Genomic DNA, 15,892 nt, shown 5'->3' with positions numbered 1-15,892 from the left:
CTTGCAGCTGAATTTCTATAGTCCAAACACAATGCGTTAATAATGCATCGCTCACCTTGCTGTGAGTAACACAAGACTAGTAGACGCCATCTGAAAATGGGAGGGGGTGACTTCAATGCCTTCCATGCCTTGGTTACACCTCTCCTTGCTATCAGCAATGTAATGTAATGTGTAATGTAATGTATAGGCATTTATATAGCGCACTACTTACCCGTAGGGTCCCAAGGCGCTTCGACCGCTGCGAAACCCTTCCTGGCTTCCCTGAGAGATGGTCCCTTAATGGGTATCTCCAGGGTGAGACCAGGCATCCCCGGCGGTCTGGTGGGGCCGTTAGTGAAGATGAGGCAAGCTAATGCCCAGAGTTGCCGAGTGTGATCGCTGATCAGAGTGGGCACCGAGGCGAGAGAATTATCGAGTCCGCTGACCCTGGTCCAGAAACCTGCCGCGCCGGGAATCGAACCCTGGTCCCGGGCCGTCCTCTGCTCTCGGGTCTGCCGCCTCTAACCAGTGAGCCACACTACTTCAATGCTAGGTCTGACAATCTCGATTCAGCCCTGCAACCTTTAGGCCATCGAAATCCATCAAAAATACATTCCTTCAAGTTACACAGACCTGAACCTCCTAGCAGTTTAGATAATACAACTGTAATCTCCTTTCAATATTGTGTTATTTCCCGGTATCCAGCGCAAACACAGTATGATTATGGAGGGAGAGCTGAATCTTTCAGACACTCACCCCCAGTTACCTTAGATCTGTGTTAAATCCATCATTGTTCTTTTGCTCACTGCGCAATTCGAGTTCATACCCAGACATATGCAAATAAGACTTGGCCCTGTTCCTCATGGGAACAGTCCAGCCCGAACTGCCAAGCCAGGTCTTCCCTGGACCAGAGACAAGCATCCTGGGACCTGTTTCGGGGTAGCACCCCTCATCAGCCAGGCTAGCTTGAATCCAGAGGCAAAGGGATCAAGGGACCCACGTCTGGGCATACCCTGCCAACTTAGGGTGAACAAAGCAAACACAATTAGATGGACGGAGAGCTGAAACTTTTCAGACGCTCACCCCCAGTCACTATATCATCTGGGATGAATCCATTATCTTTCTTTTGCTCACTTCGCCAATTCAGGCCCAGCCATATGCAAATCGGTCTTTACCCTGTTCCTCATGGGAACAGTCCAGCCCTAACTACCACCTAGAGTTTGTGCTATTTTCATGTATCCCCACATCATGTGTAGGAACCCTAAGCTTCTTGTATTCTGAATCTTGGACATTCAGATGTTGCCCCTGAATAGATCTTCATTTTTTTTCTTTGAGAATGACAGGCCCGAGTAGGAAGATGAAACCGATATATTTAAATCTGGTGTTTCAGAACAATGTATGGGGTAGGATAAGTCTCGAACCCATTAATTATGGTTGAATTCTCTTCCCATATCTGTGTCCCATTTGTTTCAAAGGTTGTTCAGAGATAGTCCTCAGCTGCATCAAATGGGGGAAAGCTCAAGGTGTGTGGTGTTGAAGAAGAAGAAAACAATTATATATTGCTCCTTCTAAATTTGGGATATATTTTTCCCCTCTTACTTCTCTCATTGATATTTCTGTTTTTCTAACCTGGGCCCCGATTTGCAGGAGAACTCTGCACCAGTTTTAGGATGACATTATGTATTTGTATGTTCTACTGTATTGTACCTACCAACAAATAGTTTACATACTCACTTGAACACAGAACTGTTGTAGATTCATTATATTAAAAAAAGCCAGAGCATAAAGGCCTATTTTTTTATTTTTATTTCCGCTACTTAACACCAAACTTTACTTAAAAAGGCTGCCTCTCAGAATGATATACTTTAGTGTACAAATTGCTACAACGTCAAAATAACTATTGCATCATACTGTATTACCTTCATTTAAATTTGGTAAATACCTTATTAGTAACTTCTCTCTTAGTTGGCAAAACTAACTAAACCTATTTAAAGAAATACATTATTTCAAGAGCAAAGCTAATTTATTTGTATAGCTCACAGTGATGCCGTCCACACATAATGGAACTGTTCCAGTGGGAAGGTAATTACCAACAGTGTTTACCCAGTGACTGAAAAAGCTACAGTTACATGAGTTATGTTCGAGTAAGTTCTTAGTTTCATGAGCACGCTTTAAGCCAAAAGAACTGAAACTTTGTCTGGTATGATAACTTCTCTAAGGAACGTGGAGAGACCTTTGTTTTACACACCTTGAGAAATGTGTGATCTTTCCAACAACCCCAACTCACTCAGTTTTGGAAATAGTCGCACAACTGACTCCCTCCATGCCCAGCAGTAACTGACCTCAGATTCAGAATCACTCTCTCGTTTCTCATCTTCATCTCGTCCCAGGAAAAATTTAAGGGCAGCTACCAGAATCTGAAATAAAAAGATGGTTTGAAGCAGATTGCTAAGGAAAAATGGTCTAATTTTTACAAACTCAAATACACTTTCAAGAATATTACGTTAGAAAGTCTTAAAATCAATTGTTTACAAGCTCTCTCTCTAAAAGTTTAAATTCTTAAAAAATGTAAAATAGGGAAACAAGCCATGAAGATCCACATGTAAACTAGTAGCTGTCAATTTTCAAAATTCAGCAGAATTCATCTGTAGTAGAAGACGAGGATATCAGGAGCTGGTTAGAGTCACGGATGGTCATCCAAGGGTGGGCACATCAAGCCCACGACTGAAGCATTGCTAGTTTATGCTTAAAAAAAACACAACTTATCGGGTTTGAGGACCTAGTCAAAGGTATGAGTATTGTATCTGATATTTGATCAAAGATTGCCTTCAGGAAAAAAAAATATATTATGTGAGTCCCCTCACTCACCAGGGTTTTCCCACGGTGACATGCTTCAATATTGGGGCCATCCCTGTTCTCTACGAACTGGGGCGTGCTGCGACTTGCGGAAACTACGTAGGAGCACTTATAGTGGAAGACTATGTGTAGTGCAATGTGTGGTGGAGTGGATTAAGTGATTAAAAATACCTTGCTAGTGGGCTGAAATACTTTTTTATAGCTCCTAGGTTGGTATGTCTAAAATGGGATGTTACACAAAAGGACTAACTATTAATGGGTTAGCAATTCAGTGTAAGATCAACATGTTTCGAGCCTACCCCTAGCTCTTCGTCAGGACCACACAGGGACCAGCCCTGTGTATGCCACTCCTAATAATCCTAAATATGGAAATAAGAAATTAATAAATTCAAATGAACAAAAACGCTGCAACTAATAAAAGCATGCGTGTTTATACATACGATCGCTATGTCACGTAGTATGGTTAATTCTGAGCAAAACTGTGCCTCATTGACACAAAAGGGGCGAGGTCTCCCTGAAAGTAATATTTCAATTAGTAGAACCTGGTGTTTGCAGACCTAGTCGTCTCCCTGTCGGACCAATGTCGGAGCCCAAAACTGTCTCCAACTCTTGGAATTGGGTTAACAAGTAGAGAATGATGAAATGAAGATAAATATAGCAAATTCACCAAAGCTTGACCAAAGAAAGCATTCTTGGAAAAGATTGTGAATGCATTTGGATTGATGGGTTCAAGTAAGGACCATCCAGTCATCCAAAGAAATCATCGCAATGTAGGATAGCTTCCAGAGTTCGAAAAGAAAAAAAACTGTGAAGAATACAAGGGTACAGCCAACATTGTAGCAGTAGAGATAACGGCTACAGCAACCAAAAAGGGTCAGTCATCCATTCAAACATATTAAAACTTGGCAATACACAGTAGGAATTATATAGTTGATCTCAAACTTCACGAAGGACAAAAAATTTGAAATGTTTGCAAAAGTGTGCGAGAGACTGTAGTGAAAATTATGGACTAGTAAAACAGTGAAGCCAAAGTAAAGGTAATATGGTTTCTGTTTCCAAAAACCCAGAAACCACATTTTATATAAGCAAGAGTCTATGTGATAAAGTTTTGGGAAGATCCATATATACCTTTCTGCAATAATCCACTGTGAGAATATAACATCATTGAAGATCAGTAACTTTTGGGGAAAAGCAAAATACAATGTAATCTCCTCAATGTGATGAAAAGGTGCTCGTATAGGAGCTCATCATTGCACACTTAATTAAGCTCGAGTCAATTTTCACTCCAATATTTAGGCAGTCTACTAGAGTTTGGAGTGTTTCATCCATGGTTTGCGAGAAAAACTACTGATGTTACTATGACAAGGTTTTGTTTAAAAGGGCAACATAATCTATTTATTTTAATTTTAGGTAATTATAGCACATCCAAAAGACAAAAGAAGGCAGACAATTTTGAAAATTGACGATAGGAGAGTGAATGATCATAGCTTAATTTACACAGCCCGAGCGTCACTGATGAACATAAAAAAAAATACATAATGGCTTTATAAGACTGCATAGGAGGTGAAATAGAACTCAAACTGTAATTGGGCTTTATTAAGATTGGTTATGGTACTCTGCCTTGCATGTTGCGAATTGGGTACTTAGGATCCTGTAGATATAGTCATGCTAAGACTCAGCTAGATCTCACGTATTGCACCCTCTGGATCGGACTCTGGAGTTTTCTAGGCGGGATTGATCCTCTTTTAAAAGAGTACCTAATGTTCACTATGCAGCTGCATCCGCTAACATGATGATCAGTTCATTATTTTCTCAAACTGCTGTGCTTTTTATGTGTCATGCAGCTCAATAAAAACAACAGGTATTTAAAAAAAATACAGTCATAGGTAAGGAACTGAAATCTGCGGGACACATGATACAAGGTGGTGTGGGGTAGTTGCAAAATGAGATGTGGCCTAAAATGTTCTAGCTGTGACTTGGACAGAGTGATCCCAATCTTAGCATTAAAATCAGGTGATCTTTAGCACCATACTAAGGTACTGACAAAACAAGGGGGATTTTGGATAGTGGGATCTAAATGGAATCTTCAATCTTGGTGATATATGGGGACCTGGTCACCGTAAGTCACTTAAGACATTTAAAGAGGATTATGAATTATACTATCCACAGTTCTTTAAATATTTACAAATTGATAGTGCTGCAGACCTATACCGCCTTCACCTTGCAGCTCTCTGCAGAATTCAACCCCCGTAAGGAATAGAAAACAATTTAGAGTCGCTGTGAAAGATATTAGAATGGCTTCTAGGGAGATGGCCAGTTCGTAACTCATTTACATTAAGTATCACTAGAGGGGTTGTGAGAAAGCGACTCTTGACATGGTTAGCCCATACTTTTTACCTGAACCTAGATGTAGTGCACATGGTTTCTGGCAATCAGGTCTCATGTGCCAGAGCTTCTTCCCTAAAAACTATTCCCCAATTGGCCCTTCAGCCCCATGTACATTCCTAGTAAAAGGTACCTGGCTACCAAGGGCATTGGGACTGAAGAAAGTCCCCTAGGGACCCCTCACTTAGGCCATGAAGACTGCCACTGCACATTGCATTGCCTGGTGCAGACAAAATGACAGTCGACATGGCACACAACGTTTGTGCCATGCCAGCTAGCTCTGCCTAAGATATAGGTAGTCACCCCTCTGGCAGGCCTTACCAGCCCTAAGGAAGGGTAAACTATATCCCTGGTGTGGGCACATCTGCATGAGCAGACACACCCCTACAATAATGGGGGTCTATTTTTTAATTGTAAGTGCCAGTGAAGCCATAGAGTACATGGGCTGGAAATTCGACAACTCGAGTTCCACAGCACCCCCTCCCTCCGTGCGGTGGACTGGAAACAGGCAAAAATCCTTCCCCTTTTAAAGAAGCCTACTCTGGACCTTCTGATCCCAGGGAACTATCGCCCTATCTCCCTCCTGCCCAGCTTAGCCAAAGTCTGTGAGAAGGTGGTCTCCAGACAACTTATGGAATTTGTTGAAGAATCGGATGTCCTACCCCCTGCGCAGTTTGGGTTTCGATCCTCCTACAGTACAGAAACAGCGCTGGTGGAGATCTCTGAAGCCCTCTGCGACTGCTTAGATGCCAGTTGGAGAGCAGCAGTGGTAATGCTCGACCTGTCTGCAGCATTCAATACGGTCTCCTCTGGTCTATTTAGCAAAGGAGTTGGGGGCTAAGGTGATAGCATATGCTGACGACACCCAGCTCCTCTTTACATGGGGTAAGGATGAGGACTCAGTATCCTCTGTATAGCAATGCTTGTCTTCGGTTTTTGAATTGCTTGCGGCGGCCCAACTCAAGTGTAATAAAGACACGTCAGAGATCCTACTCCAAGGTAACTTTCCCCCTGACTTCAGGAATGAGACCTGGCCTCCTGGTTTCCCTTTACCAATCTCCAATGGGAAATCCGCTAAAAACCTAGGAGTGTGGTTTGAGGATAACCTCTACTTTTCTGCTCAGGTGAAAAAGATCTTAGGCAGCTGTTCTGACCTCCTCAAACACTAAGGAGTTTTCTTCCTCTCCTTCCAAGGTCTGAGAGAGACGGTCATCCGGGCTTTGATCCTGTCTCGATTGGATTACACTAATGCGTTGTACAGTGGCATCCCTGGATATTCCCTGAATAGACTTCAGGTAATGGAGAATGCGGCCGCTAGGCTGCTCTTGGGAATCGCTAAGAGGAGTAGTGTGCGTGAACTTCTCCGCACCCTCCACTGGCTTTCCATGGCAGATAGGGTCAAATTCTAATCTCTGGTCATTGCTCACCGAGAATTTTATGCTCATGGGCCCGCCTATTTACAGAAGCGATTCTCCTTTTATGTCCAGCTGAGACAACTGCGATCTTCTGCCCCCCTTCTAGCTAGAGTGCCTTAGTTCTTACGCCACAAGCTGGTTGGATGTTCTCTGGCTGTTAAGGCTGCCCAGGCTTGGAATGCCCTCCCATTTTTACTATGCAATACTCAAGACCCGTTAGCCTTCAAGAAACTATTAAAAACTCACCTGTTCCCGTAGATAGTGGTTGTGCAGTTTAGAGACTCTTCTTGGTTCCGCGCTGGGACACTCCTCGGAGTAGCTATTGCGCGCTATGAAAGCACTTAACAATAATAATAACAAGATGGTTTCCCTGAACATATGAGTTCTCACAATAGACCCACATTGATGCCAGTGTGGAATTTATTGTAACATGAACTCAGAGGTGGCCCCTGAAATCCTACCTACTCTGGTGTGGGCACTGACTGGCTTTAGGTAGCCTTCCACACACAGACATGTTTAATGACCCCCTCTGTGGACAGCCTCTGCTCTCTGGGACAAGGAACAATGCACATCCTGGGCAGAGGTGTCACACCTCCTCCCTCAGGAGAGGCCAGTGCTCTAAGGGGAAGCTTCAAAGGTCTGCCCTCTTTGTACTGTGACCCCGCCCCAGCCTCTGCTGCTAGCACCAGATGGCAGCGCCCAGTTTACATTCCCACTTTGGGCGAGAAAATTGGTTAAACAAGCATTGGAAATGCAATAGGTCTCGCATTAGGAAAGTTTGAGCTATTGGTATTGTAAATGACACTTTTTTTTATTTATGTGTTGGTTTTGAAAGTAGCAAAATTAATAGCTTTGTCAGTTGCAATGTCAATAGTTTTAACTTTTGCAAATGTGACACCTATAGCATTTGTAATGCAATGTGTGTTGTATTTACGTGACTTAGATGTATTGATATTGCAAATAACAATGGCTTTTAATTTTGTAAATAATTAATACTTAAATAAAAGTTATTGTAATTTATAATGGCAATAGCTTAAAACGTTTGTAAATAACTTTTGTGAAGATTATGTTCAGTGTATTTTATTGTGACGAAAATCCAAGAACATTGCATTTGCACCTACACACACACACAGCCAGACACATATAGATGTGGTGGTGGTGGATCTGGGGAATATGGTGGTGGTGGATGTGGTGGTGGTGGTGATGGTGGATGTGGTGGTGATGGTGGTGGATGTGGGGGTGGATGTGGTGGTGGATGTGGATGTGGTGGAGGTGGTGGATGTGGTGGTGATGTGGTGGATGTGGTGGTGGTGGATGTGGTGGTGGTGGATGTGGTGGTGGTGGATGTGGTGGTGGAAGTGATGGTGGTGGGTATGGTGGATGTGGTGGTGGTGGGTGCGGTGGTGGTGGATTTCATGGTGGATGTGGAGGTGATGGTGGATGTGGTGGTGGTACTGGTGGTGGAGGTGATGGTGGATGTGGTGGTGGTGGTGGATGTGATGGTGGATGTGGTGGATGTAGTGGTGGATGCGGTGGTGGTGGATGCAGTGGATGTGGTGGTGGATGCGGTGGTGGTGGTGGATGCGGTGGTGGTGGTGGATGGGGTGGTGGATGTGGTGGTGGATGTAGTGGTGGTGGTGGTGGATGCAGTGGTGGTGGTGGATGCGGTGGTGGATGTGGTGGTGGTGGTGGATGTGGTGGTGGTGTTGGATGTGGCGGTGGTGGATGTGATGGTGGTGGATGTGGTGGATGTGGTGGTGGAGGTGATGGTGGATGTGGTGGTGGTGGTGGATGGGGTGGTGGTTGTGGTGGATGTGGTGGTGGATGTAGTGGTGGTGGGTGTGGTGGTGGTGGTGGATGCGGTGGTGGTGGTGGATGCGGTGGTGGTGGATGTGGCGGTGGATGTCATGGTGGATGTGGAGGTGATGGTGGATGTGGTGGTGGATGTGGTGGTGATGGTGGATGTGGTGGTGGATGCGGTGGTGGTGGATGCGGTGGTGGTGGTGGATGCGGTGGTGGATGGGGTGGTGGTTGTGGTGGATGTGGTGGTGGATGTAGTGGTGGTGGTGGTGGATGTGGTGATGGAAGTGGTCGTGGATGTGGTGGAAGTGGTGGTGGATGTGGCTCCAGATAAATGATATAGGATTGTATATTGTAGACTGAGGAGAGGAACTCCTCACGGATCTGGAAAAACAGTGGAAAATCACATTCTTCATCTTAATCCTCATTTAACATAAGCAAAAGATGCACTCTAGGGGGCAATTCGGTCAGAATAATCGAGAGGGCCTGCTGAGTAGTCTAAAAGATGCAAAAATGCGATTACATACACCGGTGGTGTGGTTCAGCGGCAACCAATGGAGCCAAGTGGACAAACACAGCATGCAGTTCTCGCAATTACCTTTATGTAATAGTCACCGGATCAGTAGGGATGGTTGGGGGGGGGGGGGGATGAGAATGATCGGGTTGCTTTAACGTGTGGTAGGGTTGGCGGTATCAGTGTAATGCAGGGGCGGAGCTCCCAAATACCAGAGATAGCACAGCGGGGATTCAAGTGCCCTCCAGGGGCGTTTGAAAGTGTGCAGGTTCAGGCCACACACATGCCACGACCCGAGAGCTTTGAGGTGCAGGTAGAAGGGACCAGTCCAGTGAAGTTTAAATGCGCACGGACAGCACGTGGGGCGTAGGCAGGTCCGGGTACAATTTTGGGGGAGAGGGGTGAATAATAGTAAAATAATGCATACGCGGGGCACATGAAGGCTGGGGTGCAGGGATACCGCTCATGAGGGGCAGTTTCTCGGATGGCCGGATGCTCAGTTTAGGAGTTACGAAGCAGCCAAGGTAATTGGGCTCAGGAGCACAATGTTACAGAAGAAAACAGTAGACAATAGTAGAGACTAAGGGGGAAGGGAGGTGGCATAAGCAAAAGATGCACTCTAGGGGGCAATTCGGTCAGAATAATCGAGAGGGCCTGCTGAGTAGTCTAAAAGATGCAACAATGCGATTTCATACACCGGTGGTGTGGTTCAGCGGCAACCAATGGAGCCAAGTGGACAAACACAGCATGCAGTTCTCGCAATTACCTTTATGTAATAGTCACCGGATCAGTAGGGATGGTTGGGAGGGGGGGGGTGAGAATGATCGGGTTGCTTTAACGTGTGGTAGGGTTGGCGGTATCAGTGTAATACAGGGGGCGGAGCTCCCAAATACCAGAGATAGCACAGCGGGGATTCAAGTGCCCTCCAGGGGCGTTTGAAAGTGTGCAGGTTCAGACCACACACATGCCACGACCCGAGAGCTTTGAGGTGCAGGTAGAAGGGACCAGTCCAGTGAAGTTTAAATGCGCACGGACAGCACGTGGGGCGTAGGCAGGTCCGGGTACAATTTTGGGGGAGAGGGGTGAATAATAGTAAAATAATGCATACGCGGGGCACATGAAGGCTGGGGTGCAGGGATACCGCTCATGAGGGGCAGTTTCTCGGATGGCCGGATGCTCAGTTTAGGAGTTACGAAGCAGCCAAGGTAATTGGGCTCAGGAGCACAATGTTACAGAAGAAAACAGTAGACAATAGCAGAGACTAAGGGGGAAGGGAGGTGGCCCTTATGCTCGGGCTGCCAATTTTGGATTGGGAGAATAAGGATCGAATCTCAGCGTGGCTCGACATGCTATGATCCTGGGCAAATTATTTAATCTCCCCGTGAGTACCACAAAAATGAATTTGTCCAGGTGTGATGCAACTGGTGCTCATGTATAGGCTCATATACAGTTGATTCGGGCTACAGCAAAACAAAGAAAGGGTCACATTTCAGGACAGAGGGTCATCATTGCTGTGGGGAGGGGGGGAGGAGAAATGCGACGCGACATGGCAGGCAGGGGAGGGGGCGGAGCGGGGGTGTGGGAGGAGTGCGGGAACAGACGGCGAGGGGAGGAGAGTAGGAGGAGGAGAGTAGGGGAGCTGTGGGGAGGGGGGAGGAGAAATGCGACATGGCAGGCAGGGGAGGGGGCGGAGCGGGGGTGTGGGAGGAGTGCGGGAACAGACAGCGAGGGGAGGAGAGTAGGAGGAGGAGAGTAGGGGAGCTGTGGGGAGGGGGGAGGAGAAATGCGACGCGACATGGCAGGCAGGGGAGGGGGCGGAGCGGGGGTGTGGGAGGAGTGCGGGAACAGACGGCGAGGGGAGGAGAGTAGGAGGAGGAGAGTAGGGGAGGCACGGCCTAGCGGCCGTGCAATTAAGAAGTGAGGGGGCGGGAGAGTAGGCAAGGCAGGCGGCTGGGGGCATGTGCACGCGCTTTTAAGCTCAATGCGCATGCGCATTGAGCTTAAAAGTCACGGGCACTGCAAGGAATCGCCACGATTCCTTGCAAGTTGGATAAAGAGTGGATAAGCCCCCATAGTCTCGCTTGCTCGATGCGCATGCGCATCGACAGGCGAGACCTAAAAACTTAGAAAGGCTAGGAGGTGTGCCTACCATTTCCAACGCCACGCCTCAGGCGGAGGAGGCAAAGTTAAGCACACTTTTCAGTCCCCTCAATATTAAAGAAGAAGGGACCCTCCAATCAGAGCTAGGTCTTTACCCCCTCCCACAGGAGGGTGGCCATTGGCCCTACCTACTACTCCCCTAAACCTCCCCCTAAATTTGGTATTTAGGTGGCTCCCCCAGACCTATAGGTTAGATTCCTGCAACCTACCAAAAAGGACGAAGAAGACGCCATGCAGCAAAGCCTAAAGAGGACTACTGACTTGGCCCCAGCATTACCTGCATGTCTCTAGTTTTAAAGTTTTAAAGACTGCAAATGCGACAACGCCTGTACTGTGGCCAGCGACTACCAGAAACCTGAGGTAGAATGCCTGCTTTTTAACAAAGACCAGATCCCCCAAGGACAGCAGTTATGTCCCCAAGAATCCAACCCAAAGGACTTTGGTGCCCACCAGTGAATTTAAAGGTCTTGCAAATGTGCTCTCCACCCTTCTAATGAGCCATCTGTTGTCATTATAAAATGAGAGCGAGAGCAAATTAAAGATAGGTTTGGGGGAAATGCAGACCTCTCTCCTCCACCATGCCAGTGCTATCTTCATAGATGATGTAATTTGAAATATATCCTCAAAAGATCCTAGCACCTGACCCTACAGAGTATCTAGTTCTTGTAGCAATCTCATTTGCAGCCGGAGGTTTGGGATTACTGGACTACATGAAGATATCATTCCCAGCATGCTTTTGAACATATAGACAGAAGGGAACTTCTTTCATGAAAAGGATTAAATCAAATGCATTATGCAGTGTATCCTTTCTTTTTGGGGGAATGCTTTGCATGTCTCTGTACTCAAATTCGCCTCCAGGAAAGTATTCCATGCGCATGGGATCAAAGAGGACTTTTCCTTGTTTAACTGTTGCCCTAGTTCTTTGAAGAGTCTTTACAAGCCATAGTAGACTTTCGTGCAAATCGGAAAGATAAACCCTCGAGTCAGTCCTCTAAGTACGGAAATACTGAAGGACCACTTCTTCTTAGGAACGCTGCTACCGGAACCAAATACTTGGTGAAAATTCTGGGAGCAGATAGAATTCCGAATAGGAAAACTTTAAATTGATAATGGCACTCTGCCATCTCAAACCTTAAATACTTTCTGTGTATCACATGAATGGGGGTGTGAAAAATAGGCATCAGGAAGATCTAGAGAAGTCATAAAATCTCCCACGTTTGGGGGGCTGTAGAATCTCTTGGAGAAAAAAGCATCTTGAATGGTTGTTCCCTCGTGAATTTGTTCAAAAATCTTTAATCCATGACTTGCCTCTATTTCTCAGACTTCTTTATGAGGAAGACATTTTAATAGAATCCCTTATTTCAATGGATATATAGAACTACATCTATAGCCCCTTTGCGAATAAGAAGTGAGATCTCTTGTTTTAAGAGAGCTTGATGTTGATGGGACCTCTTTCGTGGAGGGTTCTCGGGAGGCTTTTAAAAAAATTCCAGGGTGGGTCATGGACGAATGACATCCAGTACCGAAGAGATATTCTTCCATTGGTCGTTATAATGATAAAGCCTGCGATGGAATGTGTTTGCAGAGGTGAATGATGCCTGAGAATGGTCACTAACGTTTGGACACTTCATGACCTTTTCCTCCCACGGGTTGTTTGTCTAGTATAAGATGCAGCTGGTGGTGCTCTATATCGCTACTGCGGGACATACTGTTGCTGAAAACCCAACAGGATTTTAGGGTAAGGTTGATACCTGTATGACTGATACATACCTCTAGAGGCGAACTGACCTTATCTTCTATTGCTTCAAAAGCGTTGAAAACAGCTTTGTTGAAAACAGCAATCAAAAGTGTAGTGTCTGTTTCAGCCTTAATGAACTGCAGATAGGCATCCACATGCTTGCCATATGGATTTTCCCCATTAAAAGGCATGCCCACAATCTTGGCCTGAACTTCTGGATGTAAAGCGGTAGCTTCCAGCCAACCTTGTCGGTGTAACACCGCCGCTTCAGCCATTTGTTTAAAGGCGTTAGAAGCTACATCCAAATCAGTATCAATAATCTCAGATGACTCCCTCTCCTCTTCCTGCAATATTTCCATAGGCCCTTTCTGTTTATCCTCAGGTAAGAACTCAAGAAAAGTTGCCATATCCGACCACATCGGTCTGTCATACCTCCAAAAAATGGCCAGCGCACTGGATGCGCTTATAGCCATGGCTTCCATTGCGGAGAACCTCTTCCCCACATTGTCCAAATGTGTTCCTTCTTCTCCAGTGGACCTGAATAGGCAGTTGAAGATTTTCTAGATCACCTCTGGGCCGCCTGCATCACCACCGAGTCTGGACGAGGATGTCCAATTAGACATGAAGAAGAATTTTTTGTCGAGGAATGACAGCTGCCACCAAAGCTGAAGTTTTCCTCATCTTCAGACCTTCAATTCCCATAGTCAATCAAATTTGGGAAGATTTGACTAATTTTCTGGCGGAGTTTTTAAAGGCATATAAAAAACAAAAAAAACAATCTGTTTAACCATTATTGGCGGAAAAAAGCGTTTTGATGCTCTCTCTAAAAGTTCAAGAAATCCTCCAATATTCCCTGGAGGTTAATGATTAGGTGGTGGTGTGGGTGATATGCTGAGTATGGAGAACGGGGGGCTACATAATCATCCTACTCTTGCCCGAGACAGATTGATTCTGAGGGATCTCGCTTTCTTCAGGTTGGTCCTCACCATCACTTTCAACATAATCGTCATAAATCGTGATATGAGGCAGCACAAGTATCTGAGTGAGGCTGATAACTTGGTGGTTTATTTTCCTGCATTTGCAGCACCCTGGAAACACCAGGAGTATCATCAAGTGCCAGGGTAGTCTGTGGATTCGTTATTGTAGGAGCATTTGCTTCACTGAATATTTTATAATAATTGTTAAGCGTGTGATGAAGATCTCTCATTAATGTGACTGCCACTCTGATGGTATCTTCTGTATAGCGAGGTTGTTCCTCAAATGCCTCCTCTTAAGGATAATTCTCTTGAAGATTCATAATGACAAGACTTCTATCGCGTCTAGTTTGAAAACAGAAATCCCCTTCATAGTAAGAGGACGAGTCTTTACTTTGACCATCCTCATCATACTCCTGGCACTTTACATACAGCTGCGTGGAACTATACGCTGGACCAATGGGACCATCATTATCTTCTGAATTCTCTACTTCCAGCACATGCTTAGGTGGAAGCATTGATACCTTACTTGTGGAGGTCTGGTGCAGTTAGATGGTCACAGGAGTGCCCCCCTGAGTAATCAAAATTGAGTTTCCTGCACTGTCGACGAGGCCATTGATGGTACCATCAGTCAAGGGGCTCTTGTGTGTTTGATTGCCCCAATGGTCTGGACCGCAGGCAGTTTTGGTGTCAACCGTAAAGCACTCATCGATGAAAACACAGTCGTCAGCAGCTTTGTCGGCAAAGGCAATGTGTTTGTGGTCTTTAACGACGAGGATGAGACTGCAGTTGTTGATGTTCTTGCCGTGACCATGCGCGAAGCAGTAGTCGACGTTGAAACATCCGTTAGCGGTGGGTCTGTCATAGACTATGACTCTTTGAAGGGGAGGAGCTGGGTCAGAAGAAGTCTTTTCAGAAAGGAAGGGGAGACTGGAAACCCATTTTAACTGGTTTATAAGCATCTGCTAATTTTTATGATGTTTAACCTTTTTATAAGCCCCTTATATGAAGTATATTCCTCATGTTTGTGTATTCCTGGGAGCGAAGATGAGACCTGGCCTTCCTCACCAGATGCAGTACGTGAGAAAGTGTCTCTTTGTGACATAGTTAGCCCCCACTTTTTGCCTGGTATTTAATGTGGTTTCAATTGTAGTGCACAGGGTACCTGCCAACCAGGTCCCTTGTGCCTTGCTTCTTCCCCAGAACTATTCCACAAATGGCCCTTCAGGCCCTGTGTAAGTCCCCTGTAAATGGTACCTGGGTAGATAGGGCATTGGGACTGAAGAGGGTCCCCTAGGGACGCCTAACCTCGGACCTGCAGACTGCCACTGCAGCATGCATGGCCTTGTGCAGAAAAACTGGCAAAGTCGACATGGCACACTGCCTGTGTGCCCTGCCAACTTGCACAGACTAAGGTATAGGTAAGTCTCCCCTCTAGCAGGTCTTTCAGCTCTAAAGCGAGGTATACTATACCACAGGTGTTAGCATATCTGAATGAGCAAATATGCCCCTACAATATTTAAGTCCATTCTTAGATATTGTGCAAGGGAAGCCATACAGAGTACATAGGCTGGAAACTCAACAACTCGAGTTGCCCAGCATTATGATGGTTTCTCTGAAACCAGGATTGTTTGGTACCAAACTAATCCTCTCAATAAACCCACACTGATACCAGTGTGGGATTTATTGAACCATGTGCTCAGAGGGCACCTTAGAGGGGCCCTTGAAAGCCTACCAACTTAGTTGTGGCCACAGGCTGGCTGTAGGCAGCCTGACACCACCAGACATGTTTCTGGATTCCTGGGACCAGAAACAGTGCACATCCTGGGTGGAGGTGTCACACCTCCTCCTCCAAGATGGTCACAGTGCTCGAGAGGGAAGCTTCAAAGGTCTACAGCCTTTGTAATGTGATATTATGGGAGCCTGCTTAAATATTTCGAAAACTGACTGGGTCACTTTTGTCAACTCTTTTGAGATCATATGTTGTGAGGAAATATGGTTGATGGCAGGGTTCCACTTTATGGGTATCATGCCTATTTTCAGCCAGCAATGCCTTCTAAGGCGGGAAGAG

At 45.8% G+C, this 15,892-nt stretch overlaps 1 protein-coding gene across 1 annotated transcript in view; it reads right to left on the bottom strand.

Annotated features, from left to right (window-relative positions):
* SDAD1 (SDA1 domain containing 1) overlaps positions 1-15,892 on the bottom strand; it is a 199,967-nt gene that overhangs the window by 118,275 nt on the left and 65,800 nt on the right. The window contains exon 8 of the mRNA XM_086961777.1: positions 2,322-2,396. Coding sequence (XP_086817903.1) covers positions 2,322-2,396 — 75 coding nt within the window. The remainder of the gene's footprint in view (positions 1-2,321; positions 2,397-15,892) is intronic.

This window comes from Lissotriton vulgaris, chromosome 3_1 (assembly GCF_964263255.1).
Source record: "Lissotriton vulgaris chromosome 3_1, aLisVul1.2, whole genome shotgun sequence".
In the NCBI taxonomy this organism is placed as follows: domain Eukaryota; kingdom Metazoa; phylum Chordata; class Amphibia; order Caudata; family Salamandridae; genus Lissotriton; species Lissotriton vulgaris.
This window is presented reverse-complemented; position numbering and strand designations above follow the sequence as displayed.